Source organism: Bombus impatiens, unplaced genomic scaffold (genome assembly GCF_000188095.3).
Source record: "Bombus impatiens unplaced genomic scaffold, BIMP_2.2 scf_0487, whole genome shotgun sequence".
NCBI lineage: Eukaryota > Metazoa > Arthropoda > Insecta > Hymenoptera > Apidae > Bombus > Bombus impatiens.
Window position 1 is genome coordinate 1,560,256 of NT_176906.1, and position 11,843 is coordinate 1,572,098.

Sequence of the window (11,843 nt, forward strand, 5' to 3'; positions counted from 1 at the left end):
TTTAGAGGAAATTCCTTTTTGTAATCACTGTAACGTGCTTCGTCTGTACAGATAACCCTCGTATAACACGTTTCGTAGTTAGGTTCCAAAAAAATGCCTTGTTATGCGAATTCGTGTTATACGAAATAAAAAACTAACGTAAAGATAAAGATTAGGTTCTAACAATTAACAAAATATTATTCTCTTCTTATTATTCTTCTTATTATTAAATTAACATTAAATTAAATTAACAAATATATACTGTTTCTCATAAGAAATATGTTTATCAAATTTTATTAGAAGTATGTTTATAAAAAATACCAATAATTAATTAAGAGTTTTACATGTTAACATCATTTATGTTAGTTATAAAGAATGTCATCGATTTTTTGTCGGGGAAGCTCTGACTTGCTATCTGTCTCTAGCGAACAAAATTTTTGAGCGTAAAGGCTTAATACTCTACGAACTAAAAATGAATCGAAAACGTCAATATCCCAAAATTCCGTATGGTAAGTTGGGACAAAACACAAACAAACACACCTGCTCGAATAAAGAATAGCAAATGACGTTTAAAAATTCCCATTACGTGCCTTTTTGTAACGGAGTTTTCCCCGGTTCTCGAACCGTGTTAAAGCAAAACCATGTTGTGCGAGGATTCCCCGGATACTCAAACTGTGTTAAAGCGAATCCATATTGTAAGAGTATCGTGTTATACATGGAATACTTGTGTTATGTTCTGAAATTTCTGCTGGAAATCTTTTTTATGAGAAAATTCTTTCGCATATTGCTAAGTTTCTACCATCGCGTTACTTTTTTTCTTAGATGTGTTGGAATTTATAAGAAAAATCGTAGAATCCCTTTGTTATTAGTTCGATCAAAGAGCCTCTAATGGTAAAAGCTGGTGGTAGGTTTATCGAAGCGATAACAATTTATCGGAACGTTAATTTTCTTCGCTTCGAAAGTTCTCACAACTTGGTAGCCTCGACAATGAGACGCAGCCCGGCATTATTCTAATTCGAAGTTTTGGAGAACGACAAGTTCTGCATTCATGATTCGCCTGAGTCACTTGCCTTCCACTTACGCTCTATTTGACGCTGCAAACTAATTCTCAATTGCGCGTAAATGTTTTGTATTTAAAAATTTGAATTCCAAGACAACAGAACGAGTTTAAAGAAAAATATCCTGCCGGGAAGGAATTTAATTAAAAGTTTCTGAAGTCTTGTAATTGGCAACTTTATTTTCGATTTGATTTTTGAAGTTGACGATGTGAAAATAAAATGAATGCTTGCAGAATTTCAGATAAAGTTATGTATAATTGAAAGTCTGAGGATTTGAATCAGAATCTAAATACAACGTTTCAAATTTAAAAATTCAAACTTGTCTCTCCTTAAAAATCCTTTTGTTCAAAAATGGTATAAATCCACCCTTCGAATTATTTTGTAATATCGATGGTATTTTTTACGAAGCTTTTAACGGGGGATATTACGTTTTTATATTTTTTCATTCTCAGCCCATCTTATGGCCCATTAACAAAAGAACTTAGCTTTATCTTTCACGAACATCGAAAACTTTCTAACTTCCTTTAACCATATAAAAAAAACTGATAAAATTTTCTTTTTTAATCTCTCTCCAGAAAAATTTGCAACCCGTATTAAAAATTTCTCTACGAGGAACGATCTATATAGAGGGCACAAGTTGCAAATTTTAGTATTACTTCGATCTATAAGACAATTTTCATTATAATAAAATGCTTAAAGATCCGTTACCCAAAGATCTACAAGCGATTCGTTCCAGTCTACATACGGTTACATCGTCTTCGAGAGATCAAAGGGATCGAGGAGAAATTTATAAATGATCGATGATCGAACAAATTAACTATCTATTGGTTTCTCGTGAAAACAGTACCGAGCTGATTTAAACGCCTACGCGATACTTACAAAAATCGAGTGTACTCCACCTACACGTGTCGGTACTAGATTTGAACACAAATCGATAAAAAGGAAAGTTATCGTCTGTTCCATGTGCCACGTGCCTTCGCTACACAGAAGTCACATAGTCGAGAAAACGATAGAAGAGTTTGTCGACAGACCGGTACCTCATGAAAAATAATAATGTTACGAACGTGACCAATATTTCCAAGTTTTCCCTTAGCGAAATTTTTTTACAAATTTTTGTCTGACCTACCTACAAAGAATTCCAATGTACCTCGAGTTACTTTAACAATAGAACTAACAGAGGAATACAACTTTCTAGAAATTCGTCGCAGACGTTTTTTCAATTTACTTTGTCATATTTTTAGATGTTTCAATGACTTTTGATTTACAAATGTATATTTCACTTCGATTTTTTCAGTCATTAATAGTTCTAGTGTTAAACGACGTCTTCGAACGTTGTCGATTAGGAAATACTATAAAATCCGAGAAACGCTCAAAAAAGGAACATAGACCTACCACAGTTTTCACAATATCTGTGATTGAAAAATGTGTTGCCCCTCCCTTTCCCGGAAACTTTATAATACGCAAAGTGGAAGAACAAAAATGGATCACCGGATCGACACAGTTTCTCTGAACCACCGCAAACACAGGAAGATTGCAGTATACCGATTTCGTGGAGGCGTACAAGCAAAAAAGGGAAAAAGGCGCTCTGTGAACAAAAGGAGGAGCAGGGGAGGACAACGGAGATTAGCAGAATCCTCAAAGAGCCAGAGATGCGGCGCGGCGAGGCGCGGCGTCACGTGTCAAATTTGTACGTGGAAGGTGGCGCATTTACGATAGGACAGTAAAAATCCTGGCGATTAAAAAGAAGACGAAAGAGGAGCCAGCGGGCCACTGTCGCTACAATGGATAAATAGTACCTTTTGTGGAGACTAACGGTGGCATTTCTTGGCTGCACCTCTTCCGTCCACAGTTCGCTCTGCCGAGAGAGAGAGAGAGAGAGAGAGAGAGAGAGAGAGAGAGAGAGAGAGAGAGAGAGAGAGAGAGAGAGAGAGAGAGAGAGAGAGAGAGAGAGAGAGAGAGAGAGAGAGAGAGAGAGAGAGAGAGAGAGAGAGAGAGAGAGAGAGAGAGAGAGAGAGAGAGAGAGAGAGAGAGAGAGAGAGAGAGAGAGAGAGAGAGAGAGAGAGAGAGAGAGAGAGAGAGAGAGAGAGAGAGAGAGAGAGAGAGAGAGAGAGAGAGAGAGAGAGAGAGAGAGAGAGAGAGAGAGAGAGAGAGAGAGAGAGAGAGAGAGAGAGAGAGAGAGAGAGAGAGAGAGAGAGAGAGAGAGAGAGAGAGAGAGAGAGAGAGAGAGAGAGAGAGAGAGAGAGAGAGAGAGAGAGAGAGAGAGAGAGAGAGAGAGAGAGAGAGAGAGAGAGAGAGAGAGAGAGAGAGAGAGAGAGAGAGAGAGAGAGAGAGAGAGAGAGAGAGAGAGAGAGAGAGAGAGAGAGAGAGAGAGGGAAAAAAGGAACGAAAAGCGAGGGTGGAACAGAGTGAAAGGAGAAGTGAAAAAAAACAGCGTGTAAAACGAGGTGGGGGAAAACGAGCAACCCCTCTGTGTGTCGGTATACCTGAAGCGACCCTTGAAATCTGTTCTCGGAAGAGTTCACGAGGTGCACTGGCACACAAACCTTACACGCATGCACGTGTACACACACAAAGGCACGTGGGACACACGTGAGACTGGATTTGTGTGGCTGCCGGAGCCTTCAGTCGGCCGCAGCTCGTCGTTCAATGCACTTCCTCCTGGGCCAAAGTAGTTTCGATCAATTTTCTTATTTCGAGTGTGAGCCTTGTATTTTCGCGTACAATACCTCTTCTGTGACTCCACAAATCCAATTGCTATCGTACAAATGTATCCGATGCTTTTACCAAGACATTCGAACTCTTCGCTGCAATTTCTACCCTTGATCGAACAACCGTGAGAATCGTGTTGCTCGCTTTGGTGATTATGTCTTGAGCGCGTTTGAGTGATTGAAGTTTCTCGTAGATTCACTTTTTTAGATGTTGACTTTATGAGCTTTGTAATCCAAGTGTAATTCGTTCGTTGGAAAGAAAAGGAGAATGTGCGTGCTCGTGATTATATCGCAGCCGATCAACAAGTGACGGTTCCTCGTTGAAACGTCGGAACAACGGCGGTAGGCTTTTGTCGTGAAATAAAAATTCTAGCGTACAGGAAGAACGATTTCCGTGAATATCTTTATGCCACGGATTGTATAGGCCTGCGAGCACAGCACGAGACACGAACGTGCACATGCATATGATGGTGGTTTGGTATACTGGCCGAAGGTTTTAGTCGCCTCTAGACCGTCACTCGATGCATTTCCTGTCTAAAAGTGGTTGCAAGTGGTTTTTCGTGCGTCGAATAATCTCGGGGATTTTATTATCCAGGCTTGAATCGTATAAATAGAGAACTGTGAAGGAGAGAATATTTTTGTTCCTCTTTCTTTTTTCTTTTATTTTTCTTCTAAAAAGTGATAAATTTGTACAAAATTTTTTAAAACAAACTCTTTATCATAATAAACAGGACACCGGCGTCGGTTATGCGTGAATATTTTCAGTTTAATGTTTTCGAACAGTGTAAAAAGTGCTCGTGTTTTCATCGCGAGAAGTTTCAGAGAGTAGAGGGAGAAACGTGACGAGACCGCGAACGTAAAATGTTGGTCAAGCAAAAAATAATAAAATACATCGGATAAACATTAACCTGGAAGAGAACAGAATCCTCTCGATGATGTGGTACGTGACGCTGCAGCATGTTATCCTATTAATCTGACTTAGAAAAACCGCGAACACGAAAGAGTATCGTTGATTCTAGCAACTACAACTTGGTGACGTTAGTTCACCGTCTTTGCGTTTGCGACGTAAAAGAAAAAATATGTTTTATGGGCGTGTAATTAACTCGCGAAGGACAAAAGTAATGACTCAGAAATTTCATTATTTTCAAAAGAGAACGCAAAACACGAAATACGTCTACGTAGTTATCTTTTACCTTCAGAAATACAGAAAAAGAGAAGAAAGTTTCTTTTTTTCTCGATCGTATTTCTCCAGATCCGATCTCATTCCAAACAGGAATCACATATCTTCCATCGTGTAAAACGAGAGGCGTTTTAAAAACAAACTGGAGAATCTGATTTTCATGATTATATGTGATCATATGAATAACTCTTAATTAATAACGTCTTCAAGTAGCACAGTCGCCGAGTAATGTTTTACTCGGTTCGATAGTTTCGTTAAAAATCGTATCAACAGTCTCGGTCATTTCAAACCAAAAGAAGAACTTTTCACAGTAATATTCGTTCTGTATAAAATCATTTACTATTTTCACAGAACTTCTTCGTGTTTTGAAATAAAACAAAGATAACCAAAATAATGGTACGCGCTTTTTAAATAAGCAACGAACGGTAGTGCAATTTCTCGATATAGAATGAATCAGCGTTCCACGAAAATCATACGTAATATGTCATACTTTGAGAAAGTATGCTAGCGCGATACACTTGTGATTCGCGAAAATTTCGAAATATTTGGAAACCGCAGGTTTTCGTTCTCCAGGAGCGACATACGCAGAGGAGGCTACTCGCGGCAGTATCGTTTCCGTTATACAGCCTCGTGTAGACACCTGGTCAGCTGCCGTGCTCGATGTTCAGCCGCATAAATTGCCGTGCGCACCTTCGTGATCTATCAGTTTTACGACCCGCGTTTGCCGCAGCCTCTGCGCCGCGGGAAGAAACGGTGTTGAGTTTCCTAGGGCCCGTAAATTATTTTCCTCTCGTGATCACAATGGGCCATTGATTAAACGAATAATCGAAACAATCGCTGCTCGCGCCTATTAATTCCTATGTATGCGTGCCAGCAGCTCGAGAAATAGTCGGACGTAATCTTTTCTTTTCGTTACGACAATGTGTACGTTGAATTGATTGATTCTTTGGAGTTTAAAGAAATCATCGTATACTCCTTCCTTTGATGCATGCGATTCTATTTTATTTCTTTTTCGATATGATTAGAATATTTTCTATAGAAAGAGGTCAGAGTTGATGTATGGATTTACATTTTCCTCGGTTAACCCATCCGTAACGGATCGCAACAATGTAACGATACGGACTACGATGCACTTAAATTTGAAGAAATAAATTATAATATAATTTCATAATAATAATTCATAATAATAATATAATTTTATTATATAATTTGAAATTAGATTCTATGTCCCAATGGGCTTCGGTGGTGTCATTTTCAAATGTGTTATACCACAAATCTTCTTAACAAATGGATTTTTAAACAAAATATAATTTGCATTGATATTTTATATTTAATCTTTAATCAAGTAATTGCTGAAGTTAGCAGCTTCCCATCATTCGCATATCAACTTTAGCCGTTTCGATTAGATTTGAGGAATAATATTTTTACGTAAAATATGTCTATCTACAAGTACCGAAAGTTCGATTTTGTTATTTTCTCAACAGTCGACAGTGGTCGGGAGACGAAGAGGATGAGGGCACAACAGGTCACGTAACAACGGAGCATCCTCTGGCGGAGGCGACAATTCCCTTGGTCTCCCACTCGCGTCTTCAAGAGCAGCCCTCTAACTTAAGTGCCAATCTTGTGACCGCTTCCGGGACCCAGAATCCTCCTCGTTCGAGCACGCAGAGCCAGCAAGAGAGCGTTTTGCAGAAATTCAGAAAGAGCTTCTCCTTGAGGTTCCACAAAAAGGGCAGCAAGGAGAGCAACGAGAGCGAGTGCCCGGCCGAAGATAACGATGGATCCGGCCCTCTAGACGAGGAGGAGGAAAGGGAACCGCCGATTGTCACGGAACAGACCCCTCAACACAAAGAAGACACCAATAATGACCAGAAATTCCGGTTAGTCCGATTGTCATTTTTTAATTGCGAACTTTTATGCATTTATTAAAAATTCGAAAATGCAAAAATATATGAAACATCTAAAGTTAAGTTGTCATTGTAACTTTCAATATATAAGTAAATGTCTACTTAAGTCGTATTTCGTCAGTTTTGTTTATAAAAAATATAAATTTGCATAGAAATCCGCATAGAAGAAATCATTATTTCTATTTCGTAAGAAAATTAAATCCTTACAAATAAAACATTCCATTCTCAATTTGAATAAAAATAAACAAGTAAATCTTCGTCACAGGTTTGGTCCTCTTGTATGGAGAAGCAGTAAGGAGAGAAAAAAGGGCAGCAAAGCTGCCAGAAACGCGAAATGCAACAGCGGAGATAGCGGAATACAAATCGAGGTAAGAAAACAGCGAATCGTGGATAAAACGTGTTTGCACTTTAGGTCGTAGAAGAAGAGATCTAAATTTCAAATTAGCGAAACTAACGAGATGCATAGCATTTCCTTGAATCTTCCCTGCCTGAAGGATACTAGTGTACACCGATACAACCATCCATGCAACTAGTCCCGTTCTAGAAAATTCACTTTCCTATGAAGCGTCACGCCAGTCGATGGACTCTCTGTATCGGAAAATAAGAAACATATCCAGCGTAGATTCGACGAGTAACGAAATAAATTGTAAACGATATAGATGGTATCTGGTGGAGCATTGACTGGGGGTGGTGGTGGTGGAATGATGGGGGGTGGTGATAGCTCCGAGTCCCACGATACGGACGTCCAAGACGAGACGGACAGCCCTCCAGCCCTTCGTAGGCGAGTCGCTGACAAATCACGACCCCAGTCCGAGCTCATCAACCAGATACTGATCGACAAATTTAAGGTAAAGACTATCGTTCTTTGCCCCCGTTTGCCCTGCTACATCCAATCTTCGTGTTAATTATTAACAACCGCCAGCCGCACGAGAACTTGCCCGTCATCGCTGTATCTGTGCTTAACGTCGTTGACTAAATGGGAGCACCGTAAACTAGAAAGTGTTTTGTATATACTTTTGTGCACCATATCTGGTGCACAAAAGCGATACGACCTCGTTGCGATCTCGTGATGACCCTATGCGATTATATAGGACCGCTGTAGAATTATATTTTTAATGTTGCAATACATACGAGCGTGTGATCCTGCTACGAGAAATATAAAGATACCGTGCAATTGCACAACATCACTGTCACGGAATCGCAACGACGCGACGTCGTGTTTCTCGCCTGCGCTAGGATTACATTTTCGATAGTGGAATCGTACTCTCGTATGTATTGCATCATTTCGTTAGAAATACAAAGCTAACCAGATCGTAAAATATCGCTACTATAAGATCGCAATGGCGTTATCCGCATCGTTCCTTTGTATTTGGGTCCAGAAACATTTCGATCGACAACTCTTTTTTACTGTTCTTATTTAATCTCTTAAATACGAAACACTCTCTTCATTATAATTTTATTCGACTGTGAACAATTAATTCCATATAACAATTGTATGGGTATGATATCAAGAAACGAAGATTCCGAAGACAAACGCTTTTGCTTTCGATGGCGTGAAAACAATCCATTTGTCATGGATGTTGCATATGTACGTTTTTACTGCTTTTATTTGATTCGTGTGCAATTCTAGTCCTCGTGTCACATCATCTTTATCGATGCCCATCCTTCTTCTCCCATTTCTTGCCTGGCCGGTCGTATATAATTGCTATTGAGAGAATCGCACATTTGTAACCATTATCGGGCGACACATATGACTGTTTCCTTTGACACAATAACTCGCATTACTCACGTTTGTGTACGGTTTAGCCACGCTCGTACAGATCACCGGCAGTCACTGATACGCAGTCATAGACTATATCGCGTTGGCCAGGATACGAGGAGAGGAAACACACTCCTGGTTAGTTGATATCGGGCCGAGCACCCGACCGAACACGATTTATGGAGCCATAGACGAAAGTCGAGTCACCGCTGTTTGCTTTCGTCACTGTGTTTTTGCCTGTGTGATCGTATATAACAAAGACGTGTTTCAAAGATATGAACCCGTTAACGTGTCTGTTCACAGTGAAATTTAAGCTTTATACGATTCAAAATTGGGCAAAAAGCGTTTAAAAGTTTTTTTGACCAGCACGAAACACAGGTAAATAGTAGAACATAAAAATGTGAATAATAAATGTAACGTGGATCTAATTCGACGAGCGTGACATCAATAATATGGCACCTCTTTTCTAACATCACTGTGTACATCCTAATCCACAAATTTGGCTACTAATGTATCTGCCACGAGTACATAAACTTTCACGCTGTGAACGTAACTGAAAATACTAGAATTTATTGGTGTTTGTGCATTAACAAAATTCCACGGTGTGTATCTAATCGTAAGCAGAGATGGGAACGGCACTTGGCTAGCTTGATGATCAAGCAATTTTCTGGAAGACTGGCTTAACGTCACACACCCAGAAGAGCTGCATCGTTGCTTATCATTCGAACAACCACGTTGAAAAGTCGATGTTAACGAAAGGATGTGTAATACTTTCAGGCGGATCTTCAGAACCGCACGTCGAGGCACCAGCATGTACGCAGAACGAACAGTGATTTAGGAGGTCAGAGGTTACTCCAGTGGGATACGAGGTCTGGTTACAGCCACGCGCACAATTACCGCAGGATGCTCTCGACGCCATCACCGATCAAGACGAGGCCTCCTAGACTCAGTCCGAGGCACTCCTCCCATGACATCGTTACGCTGAGAAGGTGGGTTTAATGATCGTGATCCGTCCCGTGCTTTTGCACCCTTATCGCAAACGCCTCATTGACTTTTTGCCATACTGCGAGCGAGGGTCAATTCTGACGAGAGAACTGCAAACCTGACGCAATCGCTGGCGAAATTTCCCTGTTTATTTTCGATACGCTCGAAACTTTTGTTATTATTATCGTACAGAATCGAACACTTCCAGATTCGAAACACTTCAATAACTTTGTAAATGTTGATTCTAACGAAAATCCAACTGGAATACAGTATTGTATACGTTGAAAGAGACGTGGGCTGTAACGTTTAAAATTGTTATATTTGTATTTCGGAATGTACACGGCGATTGCTTGGGTTTCAAATACTCGAGGATATATTATTCTCTCCGTTAGTCAACGAGTGCGTGAACGCAGGAAAAAAACATGGAAAAATCTAGGTGCTCCGTTTGTCACTTGTTTGAAAATCTAAATGGTCTATTCTTGAAAAAAAAAAGAACAGGCATTACCCTTAAACGATTCACTGTTTCTTTTCCTCTTCTTTTTTTATTTATTTTTTCTCTCCTCTTTTTTTTAAATTTTGTTCAATTCGAAAGGAATCATAGCATGACATTACGATATCATCAAAACAATCCCTTGAAAGATTATCCTTGACGAAATTTAAATTCTTTATTCTCGAACCTTTCCAGTAAATCGAGGGAGAATAGTGGTAGGTAGACGGGTATTATAACAAACCACTTTCTTTTAATTTTTCCTCGTAAAACAGTTGGTCTGTCACGCGTTACTATGTACGGAGTGGTTCTTTCGTACTCTCTCGATTATTTTTTTTATTTTTTTATGTAAAAGGATTTTCCATTTTTAATGCAGACTTTTATGGTAACGTAGTAGCGATAAAAGGTTCCACTTAAAGATCCTCATCTACTACTTAAACGTCCAAACTAAAAACGTCCAAAAATATGAATACAAATGTAAAACGTTAGCAATACACCACAAAGTTTAGGAGAAAGTAGCAAAATAATTTAAAATAGGTCTATAATAGAAAACTAAATTCACTAAACAAAAAAAAGAAAAAAATACGAGACATTATCTACGAGCAGAAAGCGTTACTTTAAGAACGAAGAAACGAGCATTTTTTGAGGTAGGACAATTTACAGAACCACTCTGTATACACATGTATACCTTGTCGTATGTATATATATATATATTTACCTATTGTAATTCGTTGCTGAATGTTGTATCGATGCTTCTACGTAAACACAAAGCTTGTTGATCCTTTTCCGACCATGTGCAGTTTAAAAGAAAAATTAATGACGATCTTATTCTGGTCCCAGTAACGCGAAAGGGAGGAGTTCTCGGACAAATTTGAGGCGTTCACTTAGTCAACCACTGGGTATCAATCAGCTATCACCCTTGATGCGCACCAAAACTGCAGGTAATGCTAACACTTGTCAAATTAAAATCGAACCTTACTTGTTGATATTGTTTGAGTTCTAACGTAGACCACATACTTTCCTTTCTTTCCTTCCAAGCAAATAAGTAATCTTTTCTTTCACGTTATACACTTTGATTGAACTGCAAACTGTTATAGTTACACGTTAACACACTGACATGCCGTCACGTTGTAACACTGAATTTTTGAATTTTGAAGATACGGATATCGATACTATTTTTTAAAAAATACGTGATCATTTATATTTTTTCTTTTTCGGGGAGGAGCACATTGCTTGTTTGCTTGGTACGAAAGCACACTGGTAGCCAACCCGTTGACGAAGATTAGTGCACACTTTCTCTACTCCAGTGATATCCAGTTTCTCTCTAGATCACTATTTCCGGCAGTGCTCTAAGTTAGCATGGCACCCTTTGTAAAAATCTCAAAGCCGTCGTAACAAAATGCACCTGTAAGAAGAGTTCTTAACAGTAAGGAATGCGGAACACTCCTGTATTAAACGTGTTGATATCTTCCTTCTGTAAGGATTGCTTTCTGTGAATACGCTTATGTTTGCAAGGTGCAGTAGAAATTAACCACCCTTAGAGAGTTTCACGAAACATTTCGATAATTAAGAGAAATGAATTTCATCTTCTTTTTTACCGAAAATATTCAAGAAATATTTCCACGCGTACTATGTTTCGTAAAGCTCTACGAGAAGACTAATTACTCACATGAAACGTGATAAACGATTTTTTAATCTTTTGCTGCCAACACCAGCAAGCCTGCGATGGATACCTACACAGGGTGATTTTTTGTATACGATTGTTCTCTCGTGTTAACAGA

General features: G+C 39.1%; 1 protein-coding gene across 10 annotated transcripts in view; it reads left to right on the forward strand.

Moving 5' to 3' along the window:
• The window catches only part of LOC100744098 (serine-rich adhesin for platelets), a 136,431-nt gene that overhangs the window by 119,429 nt on the left and 5,159 nt on the right, over positions 1-11,843 (forward strand). For 9 of the 10 annotated variants that reach the window (XM_012387821.3, XM_033321752.1, XM_033321751.1 and 6 more), the window contains 5 exons: positions 6,410-6,805; positions 7,098-7,200; positions 7,492-7,680; positions 9,369-9,580; positions 10,903-11,003. In XM_012387821.3, coding sequence (XP_012243244.1) covers positions 6,410-6,805; positions 7,098-7,200; positions 7,492-7,680; positions 9,369-9,580; positions 10,903-11,003 — 1,001 coding nt within the window. The remainder of the gene's footprint in view (positions 1-6,409; positions 6,806-7,097; positions 7,201-7,491; positions 7,681-9,368; positions 9,581-10,902; positions 11,004-11,843) is intronic. The other variant, XM_033321758.1, reaches the window with a different exon arrangement.